At 42.8% G+C, this 15,545-nt stretch overlaps 1 protein-coding gene across 3 annotated transcripts in view; it reads right to left on the reverse strand.

Moving 5' to 3' along the window:
- The window catches only part of Xpnpep3 (X-prolyl aminopeptidase 3), a 52,742-nt gene that overhangs the window by 15,508 nt on the left and 21,689 nt on the right, over positions 1-15,545 (reverse strand). For all 3 annotated transcript variants that reach the window (XM_057792608.1, XM_057792609.1, XM_057792610.1), the window contains 3 exons: positions 14,250-14,657; positions 11,285-11,487; positions 935-997 (listed from right to left, as the gene is read on the reverse strand). In XM_057792608.1, coding sequence (XP_057648591.1) covers positions 935-997; positions 11,285-11,487; positions 14,250-14,657 — 674 coding nt within the window. The remainder of the gene's footprint in view (positions 1-934; positions 998-11,284; positions 11,488-14,249; positions 14,658-15,545) is intronic.

The following is a 15,545-nucleotide window of genomic DNA, read 5'->3' on the forward strand; positions in this document are numbered from 1 at the left end:
TACCTGAGGATGACCCCGAACTCCTGACCACACGTGTCCATTTCCTAAACGTTGCATTCTGACATGCAACAATCTTATTATAAATCTCCTGTAATTTAAGATTCCCATGGTTTTCAAAGGAAGTCCAGAAGACAGAGAAAATCTGTAAAGAAGGCTGAGTCCAAAAACATATGCAAGGCTATTCTTATCAACTAATCAATATATGGCTTATATTTTTATCAATACCTTAAAATGGCTTATTTTATTTATTTATTTATAAATGTTTATTATGTATACAGTGTTCTGTCTGCATGTATGCCTGCAGGTCAAAAAAGGGCACCAGATCTCATTACAGATGGTTGTGAGCCACCATGTGGTTGCTGGGAATTGAACTCAGGACCTCTGGAAGAGCAGTCAGTGCTCTTAACCGCTAAGCCATCTCTTTAGCCCTATTTTTATTATTTATTTATTTATTTCTTTATTTTGTTTTTCAAGACAGGGTTTCTCTGTGGTTTTGGAGCCTGTCCTTGAACTAGCTCTTGTAGACCAGGCTGGTTTCGAACTCACAGAGACCCGCCTGCCTCTGCCTCCCAAGTGCTGGATTAAAGGCGTGCGCCGCCACCGCCCGGCGGCTAATTTTATTTCTATAAATAGTTACCAACCTAAATGTTCTGGTTAAGTGGAAAAGCATGCTGGGAAACTACATTCTGCCACCTTCAGTACACTCCGAAGGCTCCATCTAAGGGCTGCCTCAGATCTCCCTTCCTTTACAAGTACTCAGTGCTGATCTCCGTTCACACTTTTCTTCATGGGAACACCACGTGTTTAGATGAGTAAGTTAGCAACAACACGAGGAGTATGAGCTGCCACTACTCTACCTGCCTACCACCCGGGAACCAATGACCTCACTTACACATTTGCCCCAACAGGCCCTTTCCTGCTATGTGAAGCTCACCTTTGCGTAGAGAAAGGCTTCGTCCACTGGTGCTTTACTGGCAAACATGGTCTCTATGAAGGCCTGGAGAGAGAGGGAAGGGGGAGGACTTGGTCACATTTGTTCACCTGCATGTACATCCTAGTGAGGGTCCCTTAAAACTGAGCTTACAGACAGCTGTGAGCTGCCAAGTCGATGCTGGGAAATGAACCCAGGTCCTCTGGAGAGCAGCCAGTGCTCTTAAGAACTGAGCCATCTCTTCAGTCCCAAATATAGTTTCATTTTATCTATCACACAAACATTCAAAATGTTGGGGTTCAAATAAAGAACACTTTTCCCAGCTGGGGGTAGGATGGGGACACAAGCCTTTAATCCCAGCACCCAGGAAAGAATCTGAGTTCAAGGCCAGCCTGGTCTACAGAGTGAGTTCCAGGCCAGCCAGAGCTACAGAGTTTTCTCAACCAGATGCTATGACTAAGTACTTAGTATAAAATTTCAGGAGGGAAAAGAAACATTGCTCGCTGGAATAGTTGACTGATAATCGTTTTAGAGTTAGGGCACTCAACCTTCCCACTCAGAATAAACACGTATGTTAGAGCCAGCAATCTGTAAAGTCTTATGTCTTCTCCAAAACTCATGCTGAGTCAAGCATCAGTGATGTACATGTATATGTACAATATATATATTGTGGGGAGCCGCCCCTGCATACTCCATTACAAGATGGCGCCTGCATTCGGCAGCACCAACTGAAATTTCCATCCCTTGTTCTCTGCCTCTCCCGTGGCGTCATATGGGCTGACGAGCTGCAACCAGTCAGAGTGTGACACGTCGGAGGCGAGGACTATTAACCTATAAAAGGATTGGGCTTTGGTCCTCTGGGGTCTCCGCTCTGTAAGCTTATGCTCTCCCTCTCAAGATGCATTAAAGCTTTCTGCAGAAGGATCCTGTGTGTGCCGCGTCGTTCTTGCTGGCGAGACGGTTGCGCGGGACAATATATATTTGGTTTTTTGAGACAGGGTTTCTCTGTAACTTTGGTTCCTGTCCTGGCACTAGCTCTTATAGACCAGGCTGGCCTCGAACTCATAGAAATCCACCTGCCCCTGCCTCCCAAGTGCTGGGATTAAAGGCATGTGCCACCACTGCCCAGCAATAAATATCTTTAAAAAAAGAAAAATCTAATCCTCTCTGGGGTGGTAGGAAGGTCAGGGCCCTTGAAGTGATGCATCACAGGGTCTGCCCCCTCAAGAGTGGGATTAGCAGTTTTGAGAGGTGTCACTCTGAGCGTGAGGACTCCTAGTCTCCAGAAGTGTGAAGCTGAAGAAACCGCTATCACTGATGGAGCTAATTATTCTCAGGTGATCTGACAGAGCTGCACAAAAGAGGAAGCAGCACGTGTCATGTAACAAGAAGTGTCTGCAGTTCTACTGTGTGAAATCAAGGACTGAATGGCCTAGTGTACAGCAGGGTTTCCCAACTTCAGTACTTTTTAAAATTATTTATTTATTTATTTATTTATTTATTTATTTATTTATTTATTTTATTTATTTATTTATTATGTATACAATATTCTGTCTGTGTGTATGCCTGCAGGCCAGAAGAGGACACTAGACCCCATTATAGATGGTTGTGAGCCACCATGTGGTTGCTGGGAATTGAACTCAGGACCTTTGGAAGAACATTTCTCCAGTCCTTCAGTACTTTTTTATTTTTAAAAATTAGGGCTGGGAGAGATGGTTCAGTGGTTATGAGTACTGGATGTTCTTCCAGAGGTCCTGGGTGTGATTCCCAGCACCCACAAGGCAGTTCACAAGCATCTGTAATTCCAGACCCAGAATCTGATGTGTTCTCCTGGTCTCTGTGTGCAGCAAGCAAGCCTGTGGTACAATCTCTCTCTCTCTCTCTCTCTCTCTCTCTCTCTCTCTCTCTCTCTCTCTCTCTCTCTCTCTCACACACACACACACACACACGCAAAACACTCACATAAAATAAAACACATCTAGCAAAGTGACATTTATCATGAGTGTATGTGTGCATATGCATGGGGGTGTGCAGGTGTCACACATGTGCATGCACACAGAAGTTATAGGACAATTTTCAGGAGCCAGTATTTCCTTCTACCACGTTGGTCCCACGGAGCAAATTCATGTTTGGCAACCAGTGCTTTGCCCACTGAGCCATCTCCCTAGACCAAACTTCAGTAGTATTGACAACTGGACATAGGTAACGACTGGTTGTGAGGAACCATCTCATTCAATGTAGGATGTCAATAGCATCCTGCATATTCAAACACCAGACACAGCAGCCTATGTCAACTACAAGAGACAAATATACTTCCCCTGAGAACCACTGACCCAGAATACTGATTCTCTGGGACAGCCACACCCGTGTGTATGTCTATTTTTATTGGTATATATACTTGCAACTCACAACCATACTTAGTTTTTAGACACACACACACACATTTATGGTGCAGGTGATTAACCCAGGTGTGCTCTATTACTGAGTTATACTCCCAGGGCTGCAGAAAATATATTGATTAGCTTATGCAGATATTTAAAACATGACACGATAGGCTAAATTTAGAGCTAAAACAAGCTCTGAGGTGTGGAAAGGAGAGAGAGCTCAAAAGTCAAGAACATTTTTTCTCTTGCAGGACCCAAGCTTGGTTCCTAACACTCACATAGTGGCTCATACCCATCCTAACTCCAGTTCAAGGGACTCTAGTGCCCTCTTTTGACCTCTGTGGGCCACAGGTGTGCACATGATACACATATTTACATGCATGAAAATACCCATAAAATAAATAAATTTTAAAAATATTGACTTGTAATTTGTGAAATCTGAGTTGTTTTTAATTAAAAAAATTTTATATGTATGTATGTTTTGCCAGTAGGTATGTCTGTATATCACATGGGTGCAATGTCCATGGAGGTCAGGAGAGATCATTGAGTCCCTGAGAAATGGAGTTACAGATGGTTGTGGCTTTGGAGCCTGTCCTTGAACTAACTCTGTAGACCAGGTTGGCCTTGAACTCACAAAGATCCTCCTGCCTCTGCTTCCAGAATGTGTTGGGATTAAAGGTGTTCGCCATTACCACCACCCGGTCAGTCAGTGCTGTTAACTGTGGAGCTGTCTCCCATACCCTGAATTCTGAGGGTTTTAAAATTTTATTTAGGGCTGGAGAGATGGCTCAGTGGTTAAGAGCATTGCCTGTTCTTCCAAAGGTCCTGAGTTCAATTCCCAGCAACCACATGGTGGCTCACAGCCATCTGTAAAGAGGTCTGGCGCCCTCTTCTGGCCTTCAGGCATACATACAGACAGAATATTGTATACATAATAAATAAATAAATAAATATTAAAAAAAATTTTATTTAGTCTTTATTTGCATTGGTATTTTGCCTGCATGTATGTCTGTGCAATGGTGTCAGATCTATGGAGTTAGAAACAGTTGTCAATTGCCATGTGGGCTCTGGGAGTTAAACCCAGGTCCTCTGGAAGAGCAGTTAGTGCTCCTAACAGCTGAACCATGTCTTCATCCCACCCCCACTCCAGGGTTTCTCTAGCCTCAAATTTACAGAGATCCACCTGCCCCTGCCTCCCGAGTGCAGGGATTAAAGGCCTGCACCACCACTGCTGTTTTTTTTTTTGTTTTGTTTTAAATATATTTTAGATACTAGATATTTATCAAACTAGAATCTATAAACATACTCTTCCATTATGTAGTTATTTTACTTTCTGAATAGTTTATGTATGTATATAGAATTTTAAAAAATGTAAAGCTTTTTTTCATGATTTCCTTATGTGTATGGGTGTTTTGCCTGCCGCTGTCTGTGTACCACATGAGTGCTGTGCCAGCAGTGGCCAGAAGAGAGTCCAATCCTCTTAGAAGTGGTGTCACAAAGCAGTTGAGAGGCAGCATGTGAGTGCGGGGAATCAAATCTGGGTCCTCTGGAGGAGCAGTCCATCCTGATCTCTGAGCCATCTTTAAATTTTGATGAAATACAAGTTCTCTCTTTTGCTGCTTGTGCTTTAGGAATAATTAACTCCACTAGTGACTTCAAGGTCATACAGACTGACTCATGTTTTCTACCAAAAGTTTCAGCCAGGCAGTGGAGGCTTCACATTAAACTTTGGGGGAGGCAGAGGCAGGAGGATCTCTGTGAGTTCCAGCCTGGTCTACAGAAACTCTTCCAGGACAGTCAGGGCTATATAAAGAAACCCTGTTTCAGGGGGGAAAATGTTTTACTAAAGCAGACCTCGATTGGTTTGAAGTGGCATACACATTGACACCAGTGGAATTTGGAAACCGTAAGGAGCTGGACAATGTATTGAAAGGAAAATGAAAACTGGTAACAGATCTGCTAAATATTCAGGTGTAGTTACCAGCTTCAGTAATGACTCAAGTGAAGCTGAGGATCCCTGCAGACGAGCTTCTCTCTTTGGTCAATAGGTGGAGCTCTGACCAAGCGAACTTGGGCCACCCACAGTTAACGTGATGAATGTGATAATAATTAATCGTTACAACTGAAATTATTCAGTGGTAAAGTGGTCTTACTGGAGGGTGAGCCCATGGAGTGAAGAGCTGTTAGTGAAGGAAGCGAGCCGCCTTCCAGATTACTGTGACAATACCCTTACAAAGCTCTGTAAAATGGGGTTCCTGGGAGTTTGAGTTTTAAAAGGAGTAACATTTTTTCCTCTACTTCTTAGACAAGAGCTCACAAAGTATCTCTGGCTGGCCTGGAACTCAATATGTAGACCAGGCTGGCCTTGTACTCACGGACATATGCCTTTGCCTCCCAAGTGCTGGAATTAAAGTTGTGTACCAATATGTTCAACACTGAGTGAGATCTCTTGCTTTAAGTAGTCATGGGTACCTTTAATCTCAGCACTTGGGAGGTAAAGGCAGGCAAATCTCTATGATGTCAAGGCCAGCCTGGTCTACAAAGGGAGTTCCAGAGTAGCCAAGGCAAGTTTGAAAAACAAAAACAAAACAAAATAAAGCAAAAAAAGTAATAGGCTGATCAGGCCAAGTGTGTCCTCATCCTAATTCACAGAAGTGCTTAATTTACCAAAATTGATTGAGAGAGCATTCTACTGTGCATACCCATAGATAAACCAGGAATTGTGGTACACAGCATTGAGAGCAGCATTTGGGTGTCTGGGTAGGATTTTGAATTCAGGGTTAGCCTGGTCTATACAGTAAAACCCTGCCTCAAAAACCAAGCATGAAAAGAAATGGCCATCCCCTCTCTACCCTGAAATGGGTGAATCATGCCCCTTTTTGGTCAGATAAATGTACATTAAAGATGCAGAGATGCTACTAATGCCTGCGATGCTGCATTTCTTACTTAGGGGTGACTAAAAGGGCATCTCCAGTAGACTACAAGAGTCAGCTGTGGAACCCCATCAGCCAGGCATCTGAAATCCCAACACTCGGAAGCCTTGAGGTTAGTTCGTGCAACTTATTGAGACCTTTCACAAACAAACAAAAGTTTCGTTACTGATATCCTAGATAATAAAATAGTAGTAAGTAAGTCCAATACTTTACAAAAGAAACAAAGCTAAGAAAAAGACAAACCAAGAATTAGGTTAGGCTAGGAGGTCGTGGAGCAGTCAGGCGGTGGCGCACGCCTTTAATCCCAGCATTGAGGAGGCAGAGGCAGGTGGATCTCTGTGAGTTCAGGCCAGCCTAGTCTACAAAGTGATATTCAGGACAGCCAAAACTACACAGAGAAACCTTGCCTTAAAGAGAAAAAAAAATTAGATTAGCCCTTTACCACATACAAAAATATATTTAAAATGGATGACCAACTTAAACATATTAGCTAAACCTACAAAATTCTAAGAAGTGTTTTTTGCTTTTCAAGACCTGTCCTGGAACTTGCCCTGTAGCTCAGGCTGGCCTCGAACTCACAGGGATCCACCTGCCTCTTGCCTCCTGAGTGCTGGGATTAAAGGCATATGCCACCATTGTCCAGTTTAAGAAGTGGTTTTTAACAGTGACTTGACCAGTGATTTTCTTCCCCGTGATATGATACCGAAAGTGCAGGTAACAACACCAAAAAGACAAACTGGATTTCATAAAAATTAGAAAAAAAAATGGTGTATCAAAGGGTATTTACTGTTAGAGAGGTAAGACACTCATCAGAGTACTTGCTGTGAAGCCAGACAACCTGAGGTCAATCCCTGGAGGAGAAACAACTCCACAGAGCTGTCTCCTGACCTGCATGCACATGCAGGGCCATATCATACGGGCCTATAAACATATAAATAAATAATAAGTAAGGTCGATGTGTAGCTCAACAACAACAAAAATAACCCAATCAAAGTAGAAAACAGTATTGCAGTTTTGGGAAAGAAAATTCATGTTGGCTCACACCTACACTCCCAGACCTTGGGAAGCTGAGGCAGGAGAATTATTATGAATTCATGGCTTACATGGGCTACAGAGCAAACCCAATCACAAGAATGAAGTAACACTATTAATCATAGAATATGATTATATTATATTATCTATATACTGTTACTGTAATTCTTAATAACTTTTTGTTATATATAGTTTTAATATATTATGGTTAAAACTTTCATTTTTATTTAGACAAAAAGAAAGAAATGCGGTAGAACAAACCTTTTCCACACTATGAATATGTATTACTCTCACTGGTTAATAAAAAGCTGACAGGTTGGTAGCTGGGAAGTTAGGTGGGAAAATCAAACAGAATGATGGGAAGGACGGTGAAATGGGGAGAAGCTAGCCAGCTGCCCAGGAAACAAGACATGCCAGAGGACAAGTAAAGCCAGGAATCACGTGTCAATACAGATTAACAGAAATAGGCTAATTTAAATTAAGTTTCAGCTAGTAACAAGCCTGAGCTATCAACTGAGCATTTGTAATTAATATAAGCCTCTGAGTGATTATCGGGGACCCGGCAGTTGGGACAGGAAACATCTGTTTACACACCTTACCTGCCTGATGCACTTGATTGGTCTAATAAAGAGTTGAATGGCCAACACCTAGGCAGGAGAGGGACAGGAGGGCCTGGCAGGCAGAGAGAATAAGGAGGAAAAAACTAGGCTTGAAAGAGAGGAAGACAATGAGGGAGAAAGAGAGACACAACCTGAGGCCAGAAGCCAGGCAGTTGCCAGACAGCCAGACGTGGAGACAGCAGGAAAGTAAAATATACAGAAAGGAAGGAAGGAAGGAAGGAAGGAAGGAAGGAAGGAAGGAAGGAAGGAAGGAAGGAAGGAAGGAAGGAAGGAAAGTAAAAAGTCTCAAGGCAAATGTAGATGAAGAGAAACAGGAGAAATTAAGTCATAAGTGCTAGCAAGAAACAAGCATAAAGTAAGGCCAAGCATTCCTAACTAATAAGAAGTCTCCATGTCATGACTTGGGAGCTGGTCGGTGGCCTAACAGAAAGCCTGTTACATTTTGAATAGACTCACAGTTTACATATCCTTGTTATGTGTAATTCTCAATAAATAATGTTACTCTTTGTAGACTTGTTTTGAGGCTGACAAATACGTCATCAACCTTCTGTACAGGTTGAATGTAGACAATAAAGGTCAGTGAGATGACTCAGTGGGTGAAGCTCTTTGCCACTAAGCCTAAGGACCCGAGTTTGAGTCACACAGCCCACATGGTGGAAGGAGAAAACCGAATCTCACCCGTTGTCCTTTGCTCTCCTCACATGCCCCATATGAATGCCCTCTCCTTAAGTAAGAGTAAGTAAAAACAGAGAAAATAAAAGTAAATTCAATAATAATTAAAAAAAAAGGCAAGATTATTGCTGTGGTGATGGGAAACAATCAACAGATGCTACAAAAGCCCAAGAGACCCTCTGTGTGAAGAAATGCTTAGTGCATCAGAACAATATTCTTTCTGTCACTGACCCAGATGCCCTTCAGGGTGAAGGACTTACAAATCTCTGGTACTCGATAGCCATAAGTAAGAGAGAGGCATTAACCTAACAAATACTCAAGAGTTGGCACATGATTTTTGGCTATATGTAAAAATACAAATCAGAGTAAGCAAATTAACAATAATGTGAATGAACACTGTTTAGTCAGTCATTATTGTGATTCAGATAAAAGTGCTAAAATATGATGGCAAAAAAGTTAGAGCTGGCTGTGGTGGCACATGTCTTTAATCCCAGCAATCAGGAAGCAGAGGCAGATGAATCTCAGTTGAGGGTAGCTCAGTCTACAGTGCTAGTTCCAGGCCAGGGCCACACAGAAACGCTGTCTCAAAAAAAAAAAAAAAAAAAAAAAAAAAAAAAAAAAAAAAAAAAAAACAAAAAAACAAAACAAACCCCATAAAAAACAAAACCCAAAAAACTTATTCACTGCTCTGCCCCCTCTCTTATAATATGTGTAAAATAGCTATTTATTTTATTATTGCAGATGAACAGACATAAGATGAACAATCAGATACTTAACTCACTGGCAAAGAAAGGAACTAGTTGGTCTAATTCAGTAGGCTTTTTTTTTTTTTTTTTTTTTTTAAGACAGGGTCTCATTATGTATCCCTGGCTGGCCTGGAGCTTGCTATGCAGACCAGGTAGATTTCAAACTCACGGAGATCTCTGAGTGTTACCTCTGCCCTTGAAGACAAATATTCTTAAAAGTTCAAAAGTGCACAGTGGATGGCCAGGGAGACGGTTGCGGTACAACTGAATCAGTGTGGTTGTTACTGTCACCCCAGCCTAAGCCCAGTGGATTCAGCATGTTTTCAAGTAAGAGAGCTTCAGTGAAATTACGAGTTGTGCTGTTCTGGGACTCACTCTGTAGACCAGGCTGGCCTCAAAGAGAGCCACCTCCATCTGCCTCCTGAGGGCTAGGATTAAAAGTGTGCATTGTCACTGCCTAGCCGGAGTACCCACTTTTCATCCTCAGAATCCACAAGGCAATTTGTAACATCTGTAACTCCTGGCTGGCCCAGGAGAACCCCTGTTCTGGCTTCCTTGGGCACTGCATGCACAGACATACATGCAGGCACAACACCATATACTCAAAATAATTATAAATTTATTTATCTTAACTTTTCCCCACCCAAGACAGGGTTTCTCTCTGTAGCCTTGGCTGTCCTGGATCCTGCTTTGTAGACCAGGCTGTACTCAAACTCACAGAGATCCACCTGCCTCTGCCTCCCGAGTGCTGGTATTAAAGGCAAGTGCCACTATCTCCCGACAATAAATTTATTTTTATTTCTAATTATTTGTGTTTGTGTATGTGCACATGTATGTAGGGTGTTTGGACCTGTGCTGTGTGGAGGTAAGAAGAAGGCACCAGATCCCTCAAAGCCTGAATGACAGGTGTTTGTGGGATTTGAATTACAGTCCTCACAATAGCACAGCAAGCAATCTTATCTCTCCAGCTATCTTAAGAGATAAAGCTTGCTGGGCGGTGGTGGCAGCTGCCTTAATTCCAGCACTTGGGAGGCAGAGACAGGCAGACATCTTTGAGTTCAAGGCCAGCCTGGTCTACAGAACAAGTTCCAGGACAGCTAGGGTTGTTACACAGAACAACCAGGTCTCGAAAAACAAAAGAAATAAACAAAACCAACCAAACAAACAAAAGGAATAAAATCTTTGCTGGACGTCGTTTAAGTTTTTAATCCCAGCATTTGGGAGGCAGAGGCAGGCAGATCTTTAAGGTCAGCCTGGTCTACAGAGTTCCAGGACAGCCCGGGTTACATAGAGAGACCCTGTCTCAGAAACAAAACAACCAAAATACCAAGCCGCTTCACCTGTAACTCCCACTGAGCATGAGTCCACCACTTCCTGACTCTGCCTCCCCAAAGTGTCCCACGCCAATAGGAAGTAGCCAGATTTGAACCAGTGCTTAAATACCCCAAAAGGTTGGGCTGTTCGACTGGAACCACCAGCTCACTCCTGCTTGATCCAGAAAGCCCCATTCCCCTCTCTCCAAACCCCACCCTGTCAGAGAATCTCCAACTAAGAAAAGGTGCCACAAAGCCCAGATCTCACCTAAAGCCAGCAGCTTTTGACCATACTTGGGCACAAACCCAGTTGTGGAGACATGCCATCACCCCTCACCTACAGGGTACATAAGCTCCCTGCCTTAGTTCTGCCTGTGACTTCTCTGGCCCTGATCTCTGGGTCTGGAGGCTGCTTTGCTCAAATATACCTGTTCTTTTGCCTTTTCAATTCGGCTTGATCTGGCTTACTGTGTCAGTGAGAAACCTATTATTGCAGTATAGAAAATCTATTGATATTCACTAAACATTGCAGAAGTTAGATAGATTCGACTTCTGAAGTCACTACAATGGGTATATGACCTTAAAGGCCCTACTGAACATGAAGAACTTAAGTTTTGTGATCTCACAAAGAAATATTTTTAATAGTTCCATACCTCTGATGTCAACTTCCCAGCAATCTGCATCCTCTTAATCTCTGCAGGAGATTTAACTAGTCGGAGGCGCTGGATCAGCTGCTGGACACCCCGAACCTTGTTCTTGCTTCTGGCTTTGGCTTCGGTCAGATGCTGCATGTAGTCCGAGTGAAGCTGTGCATGAGAAGGCTTCATCCAGTCATACCAAACCATGCTTGTCTCCGCTTAAATTGGGAAGCCAAAATAAGTTTAGAACCAACAGAGGCTGAAGGGGACTTCAGTGGTGGAAGCATGCTTAGCACTAACGAGAGCCTTGGTTCAGCCTCCAGCACCAAGCAATAATATACATTAAACTAACACTGGCTTGGGTGTGACATTGCATTACTGTAATCACACCCTGGGAGGTACAAGAGAGGACCAGGACTCAGTTACATAGTGAGTTCAAAGCCAATCTGGACTACATGAGACAAGCCTCAAAAAGCCACAGTGAGAAAAACAACCCCAACATCAGAATAGGAAATAGTTCACTGGCAGAACACTTGTCTAGTACATGAGCCCCAAGTTCCTTCTAAAATAAAACATAAACAAACAGCATATCAATAATAAATATGTTGCTGGGTGGTGGCAGTGCATGCCTTTAAACCCAACACTCGGGAGGCAGAGGCAGGTGGATCTCTCTGAGTTTGAGGCCAGCCTGGTCTACAAGCGCTAGCTCCAGGACAGGCTCCAAAATTACAGAGAAACCCTGTCTCAAAAAACAAAACAACAACAAAAGAAATAGTGACTTAAAGAAAGAAAGACAGTAAATGAGAAAAGTCCTTTCGAGAAACACATGTATTGGGGCTGGAGAGATGGCCCAGTGCTCTTCCAAAGGTCCTGAGTTCAATTCCCACTGCATATTCCAACTGCATAGTGGCTCACAAACATCTGTAATGAGATCTGGTGCCCTCTTCTGCCCTGCAGGCGTACATGCAGACAGAATACTGAGAATGGTGTATACATAATAAATAAATAAATAAATCTTAAAAAAAAAAAAAACACATGTATTATCAGGATTTAACTATATATGGTTAAAGTTTTTTTTTTTTTTGGTTTTTCATGACAGGGTTTCTCTGTAGCTTTGGGGCCTGTTCTGGAACTAGCTCTTGTAGGCCAGGTTGGTCTCGAACTCACAGAGATCTACCTGCCTCTGCCTCCCAAGTGCTGGGATTAAAGGCATGGGCCACCACCGCCCGGCAGTTAAAGAAAATTAAAAAAAAAAAAACCATTATGTGTAGGAATGTTTTGGCTGTATATATGTATGTGTACCATGTTTGTGTCAGGAGCCTACAGGGGTCGCGAGAGGGTGTTAAATCTTCTGGAACTGGAGTAAGGATGGTTGTGAGCAACCATGTGGGTGCTGCAAATCAAACATGGGTCCTCTGGAAGAGAAACAAGTGATCTTACACTGAGCCATCTCTCCAGGCCTCCCAGGTTAATTCTGACTGCCAAAGACAACAAAGGTAGCAACTTATGTAAGAAATTAAAAGGCCAGAGAGAAAATGCCTTGTGCTCAGTATTTATGTGGCTTCCCCCAGCCAAAGTCCAAGACAGGTCTCATTATTTAATCTAGGCTGATCTTAAAACTTCCAGAGAGCAGGGTGGTGACTGGAGCATACCTTTAATCCCAGAACTCACTGATTCAAATTCTGCCTTCTGGGGCAAACACCTATAATCTCAGCATTTAAGAGGCAGAGGTAGGTGAATCTCTATGAGTTCAAGGCCAGTCTGGTCTACAAAGCAAGTTCTAGGACTGCCAGGGATGTTTACACAGAGAAATCCTGTCTCAAAAAACTAACAATTAGCCGGGCGTTGGTGGCGCATGCCTTTAATCCCAGCACTCAGGAGGCAGAGGCAGGCGAATCTCTGTGAGTTCAAGTCCAGCCTGGTCTACAAGAGCTAGTTCCAGAACAGGCTCCAAAACTACAGAGAAACCCTGTCTCGAAAAACCAAAAAAAAAAAAACAAAAAAAAAAAACAGCCGGGCGATGGTGGCGCTCGCCTTTAATCCCAGCACTCGGGAGGCAGAGGCAGGCGGATCTCTGTGAGTTCGAGACCAGCCTGGTCTACAGAGCTAGTTCCAGGACAGGCTCCAAAGCCACAGAGAAACCCTGTCTCAAAAAAAAAAAAAAAAACCTAACAATTAACAGCTACAACAACAACAACAAACCCGTAAGAGATCCTCGTGTCCCAGTCTCCCTGAGCGTTGGGATACAGTATGTGTCACCACATTTAGCAATAGTTTTGCTTTTTACAAAAGACATGACTCTTTTCATAATGGCCAAAGAAACATTACTAGGAGAATTATTTTAGAAAATTAACAATGGGACTGGAGAGAAGACCAGAGCACAGGCTAGCCTTCCAGAGGTCTTGATTTCAATTCCCAGCAACCACATGGCGGCTAACAACCATCTACAATGAGATCTGGTGTCCTCTTCTGGCATGCAGGCAGAACACTGTATACACAATTAAAAACAGAAAGAAAAAAAAAAAAGAAAAGAAAATTAACAAAGCCAGGCCGTGGTGGTGCACGACTTTAATCCCAGCACTCGGGAGGCAGAGGTAGATGAATCCCTGTGAGTTCAAGGCCAGCTTGGTCTACAAGAGCTAGTTCCAGGACAGCTAGGACTGTGACACAGGGAAACCCTGTCTCGAAGAACAAAAAATAAAAAACAGTAACAACAAAAAAAGAAAAAGAAAATTAACAACTACAGGCCAGCCGGGCAGTGGTGGCGCACGCCTTTAATCCCAGCACTTGGGAGGCAGAGGCAGGCGGATCTCTGTGAGTTCGAGACCAGCCTGGTCTACAGAGCTAGTTCCAGGACAGGCTCCAAAGCCACAGAGAAACCCTGTCTCGAAAAACCAAAAAAAAAAAAACCAAAAAAAACTACAGCCCAAGGAAGTCCTGAATTCTAACTGGGCCCATGATTTGATTTTACGAGCCTTACCTTTCAGTTTAGGTACTAGGTGTTGAAATTCTTCCAGGGTGTAGGCTTCATCCACCCCAGTTAGGGCTACTGCTCCATCTGTGCCAGATCTAGGGCCATCCCACAGTTCTCGACCAGGGTCTCTCCGAGGCACAAAAAGCATGGCCTTGTGGGATGGTAACTGCTTCCCAGAGCAGCTCTGAAGGACCAGAATGCTATCAGGCTCTTGGAACCCACAGAGGTACAGGAAATTGTTGTCTTGGTGGAATGTGTAGGGGATGTCATTGCTCATGTAGTACGTGGGGTTAGAGAGCACCACCACTGTGTGGTCTGTCCCACTGTGCCCCTGGGTTTCCTTGTGGATCAGAGCCATCAGTTTGTGTCTTCGAAGTGCGTATTCCACCTGAGACAGTCCTGGTGTCACCTCCCCTAGAAACAGTAAAATGAGTAAGTAAATAAATAATTAAATGAAGCCAATTGATGCTTTGGAAAGGCCACTTAAAATCCTTACTATCAGATGGAGACATCTGTGATTATTTCTTTAATTGATGACATAACACACAGAGAATTAAGATAATCCAGGTTTTGACTGTAAACTGTAGTCAAATGTGTCAATATTTGAAAAATTATGATTAGAACCCTGTAAGATTTTGTACAGATCTTTGGTTCCTTCTTTTATTCATCTAATGAAGTGTTTATCAAGCATTATTTAAAATATTTATTTTATTTATTTTTATGTGCATGGGTGTTTGCTTTCATATGTCCATGCACCACGTGTATACTGGTCCCCTCAAGAGATCAGAAGGTGTTAGATCTCCTGGAATTGTAATTATAGATGATTGTGAGCCACTTTGTGGGTGCTGGAAACTATACTTGGGTCTTCTGCAAGAGCAGCCAGTGCTATTAACAGCTGAGTCGTCTCTTCAGCTTCTTATAGAATATTACTATGTGCTACAATATAGTTCCTTGAAATTTTAACATGTTAAATACATTTTGATACATTATTTCTCTATGACTTCCTTGTAAAAACACAATTTCCACATGGACATAGATTTTTGCCTGTTCACCATATTACCAAGGTACAGTATAATTAGAATACAGTAGATTCTTGGCTGTTAATAGTATGCAGTTTTAATTATAATACTATCTATCCACCTGTTGAGGCTGTTGTGAGAATCAAATAAACATGTAGTTCTCCCCCTCTTTAAATTTTACTTTTTTTTTTTTTTTTTTTGGTTTTTCGAGACAGGGTTTCTCTGTGGTTTTGGAGCCTGTCCTGGAACTAGCTCTTGTAGACCAGGCTGGTCTCGAACTCAC

This window comes from Chionomys nivalis, chromosome 17 (assembly GCF_950005125.1).
Source record: "Chionomys nivalis chromosome 17, mChiNiv1.1, whole genome shotgun sequence".
Taxonomy (NCBI): Eukaryota; Metazoa; Chordata; class Mammalia; order Rodentia; family Cricetidae; genus Chionomys; species Chionomys nivalis.